The 18248-nt window shown below is 40.7% G+C and overlaps 1 protein-coding gene across 1 annotated transcript in view; it reads right to left on the reverse strand.

Annotated features, from left to right (window-relative positions):
* Positions 1-483: 483 nt before the first annotated feature.
* The window catches only part of ARNT2 (aryl hydrocarbon receptor nuclear translocator 2), an 81617-nt gene continuing 63852 nt past the window's right edge, over positions 484-18248 (reverse strand). Inside the window, exons 15-19 of the mRNA XM_060755198.2 lie at positions 14023-14122; positions 13481-13619; positions 10443-10608; positions 9621-9757; positions 484-8055 (exon numbers count right to left, since the gene is read on the reverse strand). Of these exons, the coding sequence (XP_060611181.1) occupies positions 7957-8055; positions 9621-9757; positions 10443-10608; positions 13481-13619; positions 14023-14122 (641 nt within the window). The 3' untranslated portion in view covers positions 484-7956. The remainder of the gene's footprint in view (positions 8056-9620; positions 9758-10442; positions 10609-13480; positions 13620-14022; positions 14123-18248) is intronic.

Below are 18248 nucleotides of genomic sequence, written 5' to 3' on the forward strand. Positions count from 1 at the left end.
ATGAACTTGTGGACTGAAAGGTCAGTTGTTTGAATCCGGGGAGCGATGTGAGCTCCCGCTGTTAGGTCCAAATTCTGCCAACCTAGCTGTTCGAAAACATGCAAATGTGAGTAGATCAATAGGTACCACTTCTGTGGGAAGGTAACAGAGCTACATGCAGTCATGCTGGCCACATGACCCTGGAGACATCTACAGACAATGCCAGCTCTTTGGCTTAGAAATGGAGATGAGCACTACCCCCAGAATTGGACAGGACTGGACTTGATGTCAAGGGGAAACCTTTACCTTTACTTTATCTTGTTTTAATGATGTTATACTTCACCTCGAGCCGCAGGGAGAGGTGGATAATAAATGTATTATTATTATTATTATTATTATTATTATTATTATTAGACTGAGTGAATAACACCAAAAATCAGGATATCCCCTTCTCTTTGCACTAGAGTCTAAAGGTCTGTGTTAGGTATGATAAATAACAATTGGTGATGGCTCATTATTTTAATGACATTTTAAAAGGCAAGTTATTAATTATACAGAAACACAAAACTGGTTTTGCTATACAGAACACTTAGAAGTACAAAATACACCTTTATCCACAGCACAGTTCCACACAGACATGAAGGAGTTCCAAAACATATGAATGCAAACAATACAAAATTAGCTTTATTTTTAAGAGGGGAAAAAAGATGTCAATTCTGAGTACTTTCAGGTTTCAATGGGAGAAAGTTAAGCACATGACTATCTCTCCTCCCCATTGAAAAACAACAGGAATGAAACCACTGAATTTAAGAGTACCGATTCAAGAGGAAAGTAAGCTTGCAATTGTTTGGACTAGAAAAGCACCATTCCCTCCTCTTCATTTAGGAAGGGCTAGGGATCCGACCTAGCTGGCAATAAAAGGAGCCTGAAGAATTGGGATGATCGAACAATGCAGCCAAGACAGAAGCTAATGGCAAATGGAGCCAAAATGAAACTGGACAGATTGGGTGTTTACTAGGCAGGAATGAGGCAAGTCATGGAAGAGTCGGACAGAGTCTTGTATTTCAACTAGAGCTGGTTACATGATCAGACCAGTAAACGTTGCTATCTGAAATAGTGTTTGAAGTAGCTTTGTAGGCTACCTTTCCCGTGTTCAAAGCAGCATAAAATATTTTAATGCCTCACAAATGCAGATAGAAGTGGAACAGAGACAGCCTTAATTTACGAATTGCAATAAAGGTGTGCTGTAATCTTGTAACCCATACCAAAAAACAATACTCCTCAAATGTTAGGAAGTTTAGGAATCACTTTGAACGAAAGCCCTGCCATCCATTGACATAGTTCTAACCCAGAGGTTCTCAACCTGGGGTCCCCAGATGTTTTTGGCCTTCAACTCCCAGAAATCCTAACAGCTGGTAAACTGACTGCGATTTCTGGGAGTTGTAGGCCAAAAACATCTGGGTACCCAAGGTTGAGAACCACTGTTCTAACCCAATGGTTCTCAACCTGTGAGTCCCCAGATGTTTTGGGTTTCAACTCTCAGAAATCCTAACTGGCTGGGATTTCTGGGAGTTGTAGGCCAAAACACCTGGGGACCCACAGTTTGAGAGCCACAATCTAAACCAGGAGTCCTCAAACTAAGACTGGGAGCTGGATACAGCCCTCCAAGGTCATTTACCTGGCCCTTGCTCAGGGCCAACCTAAGTCTGAAATGACTTGAAAGCACACAACAACAATCCTATCTCATCAGCCAAAAGCAGGCCCCACTGAAATACTAATAAGTTTATATTTGTTAAAATTGTTCTTCATTTTAATTACAAATACAAATAAAATATGTGCAGTGTGCATAGGAATTCATTCATGCTTTTTCCCCCCAAATTATAATCTGGCCCTCCAACAGTTTGAGGGATGGTGACCTGGCACTGTTTAAAAAGTTTGAGGACCCCTGATCTAAACAATGTCATAAAAGTGGTCAAAGTAAGGCTTAATCTGATGACTATAACTGGCATATAGTTCTTATAGGATACCTTGAAGACTTCATACAGTTTAACCCGACTGAAATAAATGGCCTTTCAAAAAGTTCAAGATTTGGCTCAGTTCAACAGTATTAAAAAGGCTTAATACCCATCAAGTCTGGAGATGATATAAGCAAACTGGCCCGTGTCCTTGAATTCAGGCTGACAATTTAAAATATATTTGTTCCCATAGAAAAATGTCCCCATTTCACCCCATGTTTAGCAATACTGTCTCATCCAAAATAGCTCAAGCCCCGGCCCTGTCCCTTTCGACCTTCAATAGAACCAGAAGAACAAACTTGTCTCCTCTAAAACAATGCATTCATTTGCTATCTTGTAAGGCAACAAATCCGGCAACATGACATTGATAAGGCATTGAGGATTGCACAGTAGCCTATCTTTGGAGAAGGAGGTGCCGAGAGAACAGGACGTACAAAATATGTTAGAACAGTCAGATCAGTACAACACTCCTCTTAACGTTATATGAATAAGGACCTTTCAAATGGTAGGTGCTGTTTTTACAATTTCAGACTGTCCTCTTGAGCAAGGAAAGACAACCAAACTAGACATAATGATCGAAACAGTGAGTGAAACTACATGTTACACTTAACACGGGGCCACTGCTGAAACTGTTAGCCCTGCATGAGTGTTGTCTCCTCTGCGCCATAAAGCAAAGTATGCAGGAATGCTTATCTCTTGCCCTTCTTTGCTTCTCTACCTGTTCTGCTTCTGGCTTTTTGGGTGATTTATAGCTACAGGGGAGTAAAAAGGGAATTTGATGAGTTTTTGGCAGAAGCCCCAGCTCAAGAATAACACAGAGTGCTGGATAATATGTGCAAGCCTTTCCCAACTAACCTCTTGAACATAGGCAGCACCATAACCATTAATAATAGATGTCACTGAAGCAGGCTTATCTCCACACAAGAATGTGTCTCCTCCTGGAAGCTGATATGTCTATTGACTAAAGATGACACATCAACGTTGTTTGCAAATTTCTTGCTTGCCTTATTTAAAATAAAATGAACTGGAATTCAGTTGGCGACTTCTATGTTTGTAAATGGACTTATGTGCCTTGGACCGTGAGAAGATCCAACCAGTGCATACTCTCAGGGAATAAAGCCCGACTGCTCACTGGAGGGAAGGATATTAGAGGCAAAGATTTTGGCCACATGATGAGAAGACAGGAAAGCTTAGAGAAGACAATGATGCTGGGGAAAATGGAAGGAAAAAGGAAGAGGGGTTGACCAAGGGCAAGATGGATGGATGGCATCCTTGAAGTGACTGGCTTGACCTTGAAGGAGTTGGGAGTGGCGACGGCTGACAGGGAGCTCTGGCGTGGGATGGTCCATGAGGTCATGAAGAGTCGGAAGTGACTGAACAAATGAACAACAAATGGACTTATGTCTGTAAGAAACAGACTTGAACAGTTTCACAGTATACATATTTAGCAAGGAGCAATTGTAGCATTACTATGTAGGGGAGCCAGTGAAGTGACCATGGAGAGCTGTGCATCAGGGCTGATGCCCAACAGAGCCGATATACATCAGGGCTGATGCCCAACAGAACCAATATACATCAGGGCTGATGCCCAACAGAGCCAATATACATCAGGACTGATGCACAACAGGACTGATGTACATTGGGATGATCTGCCTAGCCAGTGGCCTGATACCCATATTCACAATTCATTAGGAGGGTTTCTTAGCACTCCTCTTACATAGTTTAGTTTGTGTTAACATAGATCATGACAGAGCATTCTGCTCTATTTTATTTTTAATTCAAAACCTTTGAAACAATTGAATCTCCTTCTTTGGAGACTTTTAAACAGAAGCTGGATGACCATCTGTCAGGGGTGCTTTGAATGCGATTTTCCTGCTGCTTGGCAGAGGGTTGGACTGGATGGCCCACGTGGTCTCTTTCAACTCTATGATTCTAGGAGTGCTTTGTTTGTCCCTGCATGGCAGAAGGGGGTTGGATTGGATGGCCCTTGTGGTCTCTTCCAACTGTATGATTCCATTATTCTACATAACCATTAATTGGTCTCAAAGCTGTCTCCGCTTTCCACTATGGCAATCCGAGGGGCTGTGAAGTTGAGACACAGTGGTCTCCCATAAATGCAATTTTTCAGCTGAACCATTGACAAAGGTTGCCCATGGGGTCAGTTAATAAAGAAGTTACAACAGGTACAATGGGCAGCAGCCAAGCTCCTTACTGGAGAAAACTATAGGGAGCATACAACGCCTCTATTAAAACAGCTTCAATGGCTGCCAAAAAGTTGCCAAGCCAAATTCAAGGTGCGGGCCCCGACTATCTTTGCGATTGCATCTCCATCTATGAACTAGCGTGAACTCTAAGATCCTCCGAGGAGGCCCTCCTTTTCTTCCCACCTCCGTCACAAGCACAGTTGGTGGAGACGAGAGAGAGGGCCTTCTCGGTGGTGGTGGCCCCCTGCCTCTTGAATGCTCTTCCAAGGGAAAGAAGACAGGGCCCATCCCTCTTTTCTTTTCGTAAGAGTTTGAAGACTTGGTGGTTTCAACAAATCTTCGAGAGTGGCCAGTGCTAGCTCAGCCCAGACACTGGCCGGACACGACCTAGCTCGCTATATATTACACTGGTCAGCTGTGACTAGCAATGCTGCAGAATTTGAACAGGCACGAATAGAGGGTGAAAGAGAGAAACGTGCCAAGAGGAAGAGGAAGGTGCGTCAAGCCAATCCCGACCGAGAGTGCCTTCCACCTGGAAACCAATGCCCTCACTGTAGGAGAAGATGCAGATCAAGAATAGGTCTCCACAGCCACCTACGGATCCACAAGAATACTGATCCTGGAAGACTATCCTACTCATCCAACGAGGGATCGCCTAAGTGAAGTGACCCTGGTCATTCTCCTAACAGGCCCCTGGAAATAACCCATCCTTGCTTTTGCCGTTTACCTATTACAGTACTGTACCCAAATGCTGGTCCCATCTTATTTCAATTTGTATCAGTCTTGACCCAGACCTTTAATTGTCCTGACCCATTCCTTTTCCATGCCCTTACAAATAGACATGAAGAGCAGGCAGGATTTTTTCTTTTAATATTATGTGTTGTTGGGAAATCCATGCTTATGTTGCTGTTACTGTTATTTTTTGATTGATTTGTGACTGTATGTTTTGATGTTGTTGCTTGGAAACTGCCCTGAGTCCCCCGGGGTGATAAGAGTGGTATATAAATAAAGTTTCATTATTATTATTGTTTTCAAAGTTGTATGAGAACAACTCCTCTCTGCCATATTGCTGAACACTAAATTGTGCTGGTTTCAAAGCAAAGCACTTGGGCGTTTTGAAGATATGAAGATTAGAACCTTATTCAGATGCTCTGCAATCTATTCTGAGTGATCAGGAGGGGAGAGGGAACGCAAACTGAGCAAAAGGAGGAGAATCTCTCTACATGTGGAGAACCTTCATGCATTTTGGATGGCCCCTCTCCACAGGGACAGAGAAAGAGATGGGATTAGAATGACCCCTTTCTTGATGTGTTTACTTAGAGCAGATTACCAAGCAAGAGGTGGTGCTGACAACTCTGAAGTCTTAACAATCATGATAGGATTAGGTCATGTGTTTCGGAGCACTAGGATTTCCATCTGGAAGGCAGAACTTTCCAAAGTACAGGCAGTCCCCGAGTTACAAATATCTGACTTACAAACAACTCATAATTAAGAATAGGAAATGAGATAAATCTGCCCCTTGGAGTGGAAATCCACTCCTGGAAAAAATTGTTGTTGGGTTGTTGTAGGTTTTTTCAGGCTATATGGCCATGCTCTAGAGGCATTCTCTCCTGACGTTTCGCCTGCATCTATGGCAAGTATCCTCAGAGGTAGTGAGGTCTCACTACCTCTGAGGATGCTTTCCATAGATGCAGGCGAAGCGTCAGGAGAGAATGCCTCTAAGATATGGCCATATAGCCCGAAAAAACCTACAACAACCCAGTGATTTCGGCCATGAAAGCCTTTGACAAAAATTGTGGATGTTTATTTGTTCAGTGGCTTCTGACTCTTTGTGACCTCATGGACTAGCCCATGCCAGAGCTCCTTGTCTGCAGTGGCCACCTCCAGCTCTTTCAAGCTCAAGCCAGTCACTTCAAGGATACCATCCATTCATCTTGCCCTTGGCTAGCCCCTTTTTCCTTCCATTTTCCCCAGCACCATTATCTTCTCCAAGCTTTTCCGTCTTCTCATTATATGGCCAAAGTACTTCATCTTTGCCTCTAATATCCTTCCCTCCAATGAGAAGTCGGGTATTATTTCCTGGAGTATGGACTGGTTTGATCTTCTTGCAGTCCAAGGCACTCTCGGAATTATCATGCAAGAATTATCATGGGAAAAAGGTATCTCCACTGAGGCTTTATCACCAATATTTTATCCACAACAAGCCACATTTTTCAAAATCTATTTATCTCAGGGACAGAAAATAAGATGAAATCTTCTGAACAGGGGCACAGACGGCAAAGCAAACACCACAGGGGTGTTAATCCTTCCCTATCCAAAGCTTATATATGTGTGTGTAGCTACACTTTAAAATGTACCTTTCCAAATTACATACATATTCAACGTTAAGAACAAACATAAAGAACCTATCTTGTTCTTAATTTGGGGACTGCATGTCCTGAAAGTGATCATTCTTTGCTTGAAGATCCAGGTTGACCATTTGGCCCAGGGTTATTGCTGAGTTCTCAGAGGAGCAAAACTCCACAAACTCACTTCTATGATAAGCAGAATCCAAATTAATGCTCCTTTGAAGCTTATCACAATGCAAAATGAAACCTAGTTACTGCATATAACCCAGAGCAGTCATACAAACTGTGCAGAGTCATTGGCATCACATGTTGAACTGAGCATATACAAAAGCCTGCCTCCAGCCACTGTTTTTGTTTTTTAATCCAGTACTGCCCCACACTAGATTTCCCAGATTTCAGAACAGGGAACGTTTCCAGCTCTGGCCCTATCTACACTACCATATAATGCACCGAACTGGATTATATGAGTCTACACTGAAGTTAAACCTCATTCTGAAACTTCATTATACGGCAGTGGAGATGGGGCTTCTGTTAGTTCGAGTCAGTTTCCAATGGAGATGCCAAAGGAACTGAATGCAAGACTTAATCGTGCAAATCGTTAGCTCTAGTCATTGAGCTAAGTGCCTTCCATAGTAAAACATACAGGAACTGAATCTGCATTCATTTTAAGCCAACTCTTGCTAAATACACCATACTCAACCCACTGAACTATCCTTCCTCTAAGCCGGTGGCGCAATGGGTTAAACCCTTGTGCCGGCAGGACTGCTGACAGTGGGGTGAGCTCCCATTTGTCAGCTCCAGCTTCCCATGTGGGGACATGAGAGAGGCCTCCCACAAGGATGGTAAAACATCCAGGCATCCCCTGGTCAACGTCCTTGCAGATGGCCAATTCTCTCACACCAGAAGCAACTTGCAGTTCCTCAAGTCGCTCCTGACACGGAAAAAAAAAAGCCTTGATGAAATCCAAGTAGCTTATGTTCAAGTAATATGCAAAAAGATTGGGAGTGCTTGTTATTTCATTATCTATTTACACAAACAACTTTCTCTAAAAAGGAAAGTAAGAAGTGGTTCACATTCAAATGTAAAGAGCTTAAGAGAAAGTTCACAAAGTGCCTTCCATACTACCGTCCCCACCCCAAACCCCACTCTCTACTGCAAATGGACATGAGATACAAAACAAATTCTTACATGAACCCCAATCAGGCAGCATGAATTATTTCATTAGAACTTGCACGGTCAGCATTTGGAAGGACAGCAAGTTATTATTATCTAAGAAATGGGAATGGAGACTTCTTGTTTAATCACTTCTAGGATAAGTTAACACAGAAAAAAAGCAGAGCCCAACCTACACCAGTGCGGGTTCTCCCTGCTTCAGGACATTCTTTTAAAAGGTTATCTGGCTAGAGAAATTTACTCAGAAAATGGAGGAAACATGCCCAGATCAGCAAAATCTTCAATGTTGTAATTCCCCGTCCCTTGTGTTGGATCACCTGGGATAGGTAACATATCCTAGAAGATAAAGACAAGTAAAATAATATGTTATTTTTCTTGTTTTCTTATCTCGGGCATCTTTCCTATAAAACAAAACTACTTTCACTGCAAGATGTACAGCAAGTAACTACAAAACTAAAATAACGGACTGGAAGCAAAAGTATAAGAAAACAGACTTCATTAAAAATATCAGAAACTATGTTTGACATACCGTATATATTTGAGTATAAGCTCTTTTTTTAGGCTGAAAAAAGTCCCCTCAGCTTATACTGGAGTCAAAGCTATTTATTATTTTACTCTGTTATTGTTGTTGTTGTTATTATATTACATGTATTATTTTACTCTATTTATTATTATTATTATTATTATTATTATTATTATTATTACATTTACATTATTTTACTGTATTATTATTATTATTATTATTATTATTATTACATTTATTTTTTACTCTATTTATTATTGTTTATTTATTTACCTCATTTTTACCCCACTTTTCTCACCCCACAGGGGACTCAAGGCAGCTTACAACTCCGGCAAGAATTCAATGCCAGTAAAATCAACAATAAAGTATAAAACATCTCCTCAATTAAAACCAATTAACAGTTAATATAAAACACATAAAAACAATATATAAAATTAACATATTAAGTGCACAGTTCCATTAACATATAAAGTGCATAGTTCCAGTGTTATTATTACAGTTATTATTTTACTCAATTTATTATTTTACTCTATTATTATGATTACATTCATTACTTTAATCTATTATTATTATTACATTTACATTATTTTACTCTATTATTATTTTTATTACATTTATTATTTTATTCTATTATTATTGGAAGGATAAGTAAGCACATTACCATTGAAGAAGGTTAGAATAATGCTTTAATCAGAGTTGGGCAGTTTTATCTTAAATTACGGTTTTATGTAAATATTCGAAAATATTTGACCTACTGATGCCTCATTGATGGTGTGTATTTTTATTTTGCGAAATTTACCAGTAACTGCTGCATTTCCCACCCTTGGCTTGTACGCAAGTGAATACGTTTTCCCAATTTTTTGTGGTAAAATTAGGTGCCTTGGCTTATATTTGGGTCGGCTTATACTTGAGTATATACGGTATGTCCCGAATCTGCAATTCTGAATCCAGAAGTAAGCAAATAAACATATTTGGCTCATTTCAATTAATCTCATTTCAGATACTGTTCTTCTCAGTATGATATCAGAACTTAGAAAGTTACTTTTTTGACCAGTTCCCAGAACTCAATGGCGACTTGGTGATTTGGGGAGTTTTAGTCTGCACCCTGCACCCGCCCTTGCAAAAAAAAAAATCTCAAACTCATCGGAGTGATACATTCTAGTTGCCATTCCACTGTATTTCAGGCTTAGTTTTACAAAGCTGTCTCATAATAAGCTTAATATTATCACCCCAACCTGAAAGTTCCAGCCACTGTTTCTTGTGACTTGTGAAAAAGAAACAGCAGGACATTTCTAAACATGAACTGCAGAATGGTTTTGTAAATCTGTTCTGCACCTTTAAAAAATTGATTTTTTTTAGCAGTGATGCTTGAGCTCACCTGGAATACTTCTGTCTGGCTTGTTTGCTGGTGTGGGTGCTGCTCACTGTTCTGCTGGTTGTGATGCTGGCTTTGCCACTGGGACCACACTTCTGAAGGCCTCCCTTGAAACTGCCCGCTGCTTTGACTGCTCTCAGCTGAAAGAAACCCATCCCCAAATATTAAAAGAGTATAATTTTGGATTTTTTTAAAAAACTTTATTTCTCCACTTCCAGTATTATTGCAACCCAAATATCCATTCCTGTTTCTTGGTGTTTCAAACTGTGGGTCCCAATCCCTTAAATCAATATTTCTCAACTTGGGAGTCGGGACCCCTGGGGGGGGGGGTCGTGAGGGGGTGTCAGAGGGGTTGCCAAAGACCATCAGAAAACACAGTATTTTCTGTTGGTCATTGGGGTTCTATGTGGGAAGCTTGGTTCAATTCCATTGTTGGTGGGGTTCTTTGGTTGTAGGCGAACTATAAATCCCAGAAACTACACATCCAAAATGTCAAGTCTGTTTTCCCCAAAACTCCACTAGTGTTCACTTTTGGGCATATTGAGTATTTGTGCCAAGTTTGGTCTTGGGCTCTGGGGGATTCTAAAAGTAATGGATTAGGTCCAAGGTGAACATGTTTGGCCCTTGCACAGCGAGCTTTAGCAGCCGAGTGACTGGTTTGCTTGCCTACGTAGCTATTTAAAGCTTTGTGTGCCTCTGTTATCACCAAATCTGAAAGTTCCATGTAATGATAGTAGTGGAGAAAGAAAAGAAAAACAGTACACGGGATAACAGAGGTAGTAGTGGCAGGGGTAGTAGTTTACTTCAATCCCATGTCATACTTACCAAATCCTGCTGTTCTGTTAGCTAGGCTGGAATAGGCGTTGCCACTTGGAGAAGAGGTGGCAGGACTAGACAGGGGACTGTAGGATGCTGGATCAGCGGGATAGGTATGGCTGGTTCCAATCGCAAAGGGAGAGGATTGAGCCTTGCCAGATTGTGAAGCAATTTGCTGAAAAGGAGTAAGGTGGAAGTGGGGAAGCAAAAAGACATTATTTTTCTGGATTTCTGACACAGGAATGTGGGTGCAATAGAATTCCAGTCTTATCAAAGACAACATAATTGCGAAATAAGAGATTTTGTGGTCATTCCACCCTTAATTATGCTGCAGCAATGTGCACTCAAAGTCAATTCCGTTTGCCCTGAGTCGACCTCTATCCTTGCCCTTTTCCTCTCTGACAATTCACCTATGCACTCCCTCTGGGTTTACAGCCAAGGAGAGAGCAAGATGTGGGAAGACCTCTGCTCCTTTCCCTTGACATGCTATTTTTCACAGGCTTGGAAAGGGCAAAATTCAAGAAGAGACATCAAAAAGAAGAAGGGCCAGAAGGTTGTTTGATCGTGTAATTTAAAAAAAAACCTGAAAGGGAATGCAGAAGTTCCCTGAGTTTAACATGCACAAATTAGAAGACCAAAACAAAAAAGGTGATAGCGCAGCCAGCTTTTACTAATTTAAAATCTAAGGAAACCATTATAAAGCTTTAAAAGTCCAAGTTTGCATTCAGGAAGTGCAAAGGGGGAAGGCACCCTAGCTCTCACCCATTTGTATACATTTCCCTAATTTTCAATTTGAGGAGAAAATCCTGGTGGGTTCACCTGCCTGATTCCCAAGCTGAGGACTGTGAACCAATTTTTTTGGACAACCATTAAAGGAAATGGTGTAAAGCCATGTTTCATATGCCCTTAAATGTGAATTAAAGCCATTCGCATTGATGTCCCTTCACTATTTGCTTTGGGGAATATGTTAGAAAGTGATATACGAACAATTTATTTTATTTATTTATTTACAGCTTTTATATTCTGCCCTTCTCACCTCGCAGGGGACTCAGGGTGGATTACAGTGTACACATATTTGGCAAACATTCAATGCCAGTTTTGACATACAACATATACAGACTTACACAGAGGCTATTTAACTTTTTCTGGCCGCCAGGGGAGCTGTCGCTTTCATCATCCATCTGCGACACTGATGAACTACCTCTGCATTCCTCGCATGCTTCCCCGCTGGAGTGCTTCTTTATGGCCTCATAAATTAGTTAATTTAGCCTCCCCACACTTTTAAGTTGGTACCTAATTTTCCTACTTGACAGATGCAACTGTCTTTCGGGTTGCATAGGTCGACAACAGGCTACACAATGGTTGGAAACCTACTCCAACCTGGGCTGGCTTCAAACTCATGATCTTTTGGTCAGAGTGATCTTAATGCAGCTGACACTCAGCCAGCTGCGCCACAATCCCGGTGCTAGATAAGTTCTGTAGGTTTGTTCTTAAGTTGAATTTGTATTTAAGTCGGAAAAGGTAAATTCTGTAAGTGTAATGCCGGCCATACACACACACACACAGTAGAGTCTTGCTTATTCAACATAAACGGGCTGGCAGAACATTGGATAAGTGAAAATGTTAAGATAATAAGGAGGGATTAAGAAAAAAACCTATTAAACATCAAATTATGTTATTATTTTACAAATTAAGCACCAAAACTTCATGTTTTACAACACATCAACAGAAAAAGCAGTTCAATACTTGGCAATGTTATGTAGTAATTATTATATTTACGAATTTAGCACCCAAACATCACCATGCATTGAAACAGCTGTGGATCCTGGTTGGAGGCAGACTGTGTTGGATAATACATAACGTTAGATGAGCGAAGGTTGGGTAAGCAAGACTCTACTGTATATGTATGTGTGTGTACACACACACACACACACACACACATACAGAAGCAATCCCCAAGTTACAAACAAGATAGGTTCTGGCAATGTAAATATGTAAATAATTTTTGGGGGAAAGTATTTAGAGAAATAGAAAATATAATGAATACTAAAATAGAGAGTAGTCCTATTATAGCTTTATTATCAATATATAACAATAATCAACTGAAAAAAGAGGATAAAGAAGCGATAAATTTATTAACAATAGCAAGACTGCTTATAGCAAGGAATTGGAAAAAAGAAATAAATATACAAATAGAGGAGTGGTATAAGGAAGTATGGAAACTGGCAATAAATGATAAGCTGACATGTATATTAAAAGTTAAAAGAGGTATATGGAAACAAAGTGATTTTGATGATGTATGGAGATATTTTATTGTAAAAGGATAAAAAAATAAAGAAGGAAAGTTACTGCCACAAATAGAATTGAGATTTTGGACAGGCGACATGTAAAAGTTGTGGCTTGAGAGGGGGAGAGGGGAGCACAGCGGTGAGGAATAAAAAATATGTTTAAGCAGAATAAAAATACTAGATGTTAAAGTATGTTAGGCGTATTGAATAATATGTAACTGCTGTAAAACAAATGTATAACAAATGTAATAACTATGATAAAATAATAAAAATATTAAAAACAAACAAACAAACAAGATAGGTTCTGCAGGTTTGTTGTTAAACTGAATTTGTTTGTAAATCAGAACAGTAAATAAGTACATTTTTTGAGTGCAACGCCAGCCATAAATATTTATTTTGTAGCTTTGGGTAATATAGGGAAGGGTTAACACCCCTGTGGTGTTTGTTTTGCAGTCTGTTCCCTTGTTCAGAAGAATTCACTTAACTTTCTATCCCTTCGAAGAAAAAAAAAAGGATTGTTGTGGAAACAAAAATTGGTGAAAAAAACTTCAGTGGAGAAGACCTTTTCCCCATGATAACATTTCCAGGAGTGAATTTCCCTTCCAAAGGGTAGCTTTCTCTCACTTCCTGTTGTCTCATCCCCGTTCTTAACTAGGAGCTGTTTGTAAGTCGAATGTTTGTAACTCCACAACTGCGTGCATTACTAAAGAAATGTAGTATTATTTTTCCAACAAGCAGATTAAAAAGTAACTTTCACACCTGTCCGGGGAATGGAGGGCGGCTCCCTGTCCAGGCCACTTGGCTCTGATTGAGTTGTCGAGAGATCTGGGTCAAGTTCTGGCTTGTCGATGATGAGGACTGAATGTCATTGACTCCTGGCACGTGGACCACAGATGAGCTGGAAAGAGGAAAATGGACTTGAAGGCTCAGGGAGGCTCACTTTAGTGCACTGATACCTTTACAGGAGAGGAAGTATGGAACAGAGAGTGATACTTCCTTCTGATTAACCTTCCAAGGACAATATGTAGTTGAGGAACAAAGTTAAATTTGGCAGGCCCACCACCACCACCACTTTTTCCCTTTTACATGCTTTCTTTTCGCTTTTTTCTCTCACTTTTCAGTAGAACTTTTTTTCCACTTGAGTTTGGCTACAGAAGGGGAAAAACCAGAGTGAAACAGGTTTTTGGACCATCTTTCAAATCTCCATTGGTATTACACATTGGTGATGGAAAGAAACTGGAATTATTTGTGATACTAATAATACAATTATTTGTTATATCTTACGCAATTATATACACTACCTGAAAGTTTTTCCAGAATGTCCTGGCTGGAAGGGACTCCCTTGAGAGTAGATCTGCTGGCTTCCTCCTGTGGAGGCTGAAGGCATCATCTTTTTATCAGCTGCAAGAATAACGCACAGGACAGAGAAGTTTCAGGATTATCTGGCTGAATGAATCAATGCACAGTACAAGCATGTTTCTTGATACCAGAAATTTGTCTATAATTTCTGGTCCCTAAACAAAAAAAGGTGACTGTTCACTAGAAAAAGATGGTGGCACTCTTTTGGACGATGTAGGCAGATGCCATGGGTTTTCTTCAGGTTCGGTGGTAACACACAGTGATATCAGATGGACTGCTGCTAAATCTGTCCCTTTAAAACATGGCTGGGCAATAGGACAGGGAGCAGAGGCCATTTTCCATCTCTGTATCTGCCCAATGGAACACACCAGAATCTTTTGGTGTGCCTGAAGTGACACATAATGCTGATGTATTTTTGGCTCCTCTTCCTTCTTCCTGTGCAGGGAAAGTTTGGAAGATATATTGTCAAAGGCTTTCATGGCTGGAATCACTGGGTTGTTGTAGGTTTTTCCGGGCTATATGGCCAGGTTCTAGAGGCATTTTCTCCTGACGTTTCGCCTGCATCTATGGCAAGCATCCTCAGAGGTAGTGAGGATGTTTTCCATACCTCTTGCCATACCTCTGAGGATGCTTGCCATAGATGCAGGCGAAACGTCAGGAGAAAATGCCTCTAGAACATGGCCATATAGCCCGGAAAAACCTACAACAACCCAAAGTTTGGAAGGTTAAAGCAAGCATTTATAGGCAATTTGGAAGAATTGGGGGCAAACAAAAATAATTTGAGAATTGCAAAATGAAATTTTGGAGGCAGTGTCCAGACAACTTGCTAAAGAAATTGATAAATAACATAGAATCACAGAGTTGGAAGAGACCACATGGGCCATCCAGTCCAACCTCCTCCCAAGAAGCAGGAAAATTACATTCAAAGCACCCCTGACAGATGGCCATCCAGCTTCTGCTTAAAAGCCTCCAAAGAAGGAGCCTCCACCACACTCCGGGGCAGAAAGTTCCAGTGCTGAACAACTCTCACACTCAGGAAGTTCTTTCTAATGTTCAGGTGGAATCTCCTTTCCTGTAGTTTGAAGCCATTGTTCCATTGCATCCTAGTCTCCAGGACAGCAGCAAACAAGCTTGCTCCCTCCTTCCTATGACTTCCTCGACCATAACCTAAGTTCCTCCACTCCCGAATGACCCAAGGTGCTCTTTATCCTTGCCCTGCAAGGTTCAAAATGTGCATTTTCAAGGGATAACTATGATGCAAGCAAACCAGCCAGCAATGTGTGCTTGCTGACCTCACCAGGAGCATTACATATGTTAACTGCACTGCTCTGTTTCCTGTGGGAGTGAGTCATGGGTAGAATAGATTCAATGAATGGCTGCTGACTGAGGAAGCATACAATTCTGCTTAGCCTTATTTGACTTGGTCTAAAGCCATCTAATAAATGTAAGGGTCATAAAATACACTAAAAGCAACATTATATACTAAACTGCAGATTCACAGAAAATGTTGCATAACTCTTGCAGACAGTATTCTCTGAAATGGGCCTTCTGAATTCAACTAATTTTTATTCATGTTTGTGGGTAGGAAGCAAATGAATGGCTGTCAAAGTAAATCTGGCTCTTCTTCAGAATCACAGAGTTGGAAAAAGACCCCAAGGAACATTCAGACCAACCCCATTTTGTCATGTAGGAAAACACAATCAAAGCACCACGGACAGAAAGCCACCCATTCTCAACTTTCCTAACGTCACAACCCCTTAAAACAGTTCCTCATGTTGTGGTGACCCCCAATAATAAAATTTTCATTGCTACTTCATAACTGTCATTTTGCTAGTGTTATGAATTGTAATGTAAATATGTGATGTATAGGATGTATTCTTCATTCACTGAATCAAATTTGGCACAAATATCCAATATGCCTAAATTTGAATACTGGTGGAGTTGGGGAAAGGGATTGATTTTGTCATTTGGGAGTTGTAGTTGCTGGGATTTATGGTTCATCTACAATCAAAGAGCATTCTGAACTCAACTGACGATGGAATCAAACTAAACTTGGCACACAGAACTCCCATGACCAACAGAAAATACTGGAAGGGTTTGGTGGACATAGACCTTGAGTTTTGGAGTTGTAGTTCACCTACATCCAGAGAGCACTGTGGACTCAAGCAATGATGGATTTGGACCAAACTTGGCACAAATACTCAATATGCCCAAATTTGAACACAACATTTGGGAGCTGTAGGTGCTTTGGCGACCCCTCTGACACCCCCTGGTGACCCCCCAAGGGGTCCTGACCCCCCATGTTGAGAAATGCTGATCTAGACTTATGGTAGAGTCAGTCTTGAAAGACATAAATATAGGCCAAGGGCTATGCTATGTTACATGCTTCGTGTGTGAATAAATTAGGAGGCACAAAATGCTATACACTAGTGCTACTCAAAGAGCTGTCTGCCTTGTGACTTTTCAGGAAAAAAACAACAAACAGTTGTAATTAATGGGCACAGATACGATGGCACACTGGAATAAAAAACAAAACCTGCCAGTTCTCCATACCAGATAGCCTGAAAGCAGTGACACAACCACTGTAAGGCCCTATTCCTAAGGTAAGAATAATACTTTATTTAAAAAACTACATTTAGCATATCTGTTTCATTTTCCTTTGTCAATATTATTCCTAATATTGTGCAATATATTTTTTGTGTGCCTTGGATTCTCTAAAAGCAGAATTGCAGATATCACCGTTAGTACTAACAGAAAAAAACCCCTCAAAATATAAGGCACTTTAGTATTATCTAGAAATTATTCCCAATCACATTCACTCAAAACTGAATACATCTCATCCTTGCTTTCAAGTCTCTCTTTTGCAGCGTGAAGTCAGTGACTTATGCTGTACGTCAAGACAAAACCACCTAGCCAGTTTTCCAAAGGGAATGTTATTTGTTTGCACATGGGCAAGGGATGGAGGAGAGGTTCCTTATTTTTTAATCCGGGGATTCTGTGAGTACAGGTAAACATGCGCACGCATGCACGCAAACACACACATCTAATTTCTATCTTTTAAGGCCTGCTGCTTATAAACATTTGGCCGAGGCCAGAAGACATATTTTTCCTGCTAAAATACGTGCCTGACGGTTGCCGAGTGAATGTCCCCACCATGCCTGGCTTCCCTGCGTGAACTCCGACTATTTGCACAAACGGAACTAGAGCAACCCAATCCAAAATCAACATAATACAAATGCCTAAAAGTAACATGAAGTTTTGCCTGCACATCCGGACTGAGGAACCACTGGTCATCCAGATGTCTGTTTAGCCAGGCTGTTTAGTGAGGGATATGAGGGCTGTATTTCCCATAATCCATTATTCCCAGTACAATGCGGTAGTCTTTGAATGTTCAATAATGGCTCTGAAGACCAGAGGAACGGTAAGAGGAAGGAAATTGCAAATCTCTGAATAATTCTTTCTAAGAATACCCTTATTATGAGGTTACTGTAAGCTGCTTTGAAGGCACCTAATAACAACACTGGGAGCCAGAACAGTGTACTGGTTTGAGCACTGAACTGTGACACTGGAGAATGGGGTTGGATCCATTCTCATCCATGGAAACCCACTGCATGAACTTGGAAAAGTTATGCTCTCTTCCTAACAGGAGGGCAAAGGCATACTTCCTTGATAAAAACAAATCTTGGCAAGAAAAATCTGCAACAGGCTCATCTTAGGGTCCTCAGAAGTCAAAAATGACTTGAAGGCACATACCAACAAATTTCAATTACATATGACAGGATAATGGTCCTATGTCCCATTTATCTTTGATGGACGTACGCAGAAAAAATAGTGCTTTTGCCACCAAAAGTACTAAACCATCACCAGATATTTTACATTAAATTAAGGGGTGGACAACCTTTGGTGTTCCGGGGTCAATTCTAGTCATTCATCATCCACTGCAGGGTAGAAAAACAGAACTCTAAGTTGCTGGAAGTTTACTTCCAGTTTCATTGATGTTCCTATCTGTGCGTGAAACAAGGTGTGGAATTGCAGATCACTTTGCCTGGTTATAAAGGAGAATAATCTTTCATCGATCTTTCCAGAAGTGGAAATTCTCTCTCATTTTTAAAGAACATTTTTGGTAAAGGGCTGCAGGGAGAGTAGAATTGGGCAGCAGGTTGTCTGC

Source organism: Anolis sagrei, chromosome 9 (genome assembly GCF_037176765.1).
Source record: "Anolis sagrei isolate rAnoSag1 chromosome 9, rAnoSag1.mat, whole genome shotgun sequence".
NCBI lineage: Eukaryota > Metazoa > Chordata > Lepidosauria > Squamata > Dactyloidae > Anolis > Anolis sagrei.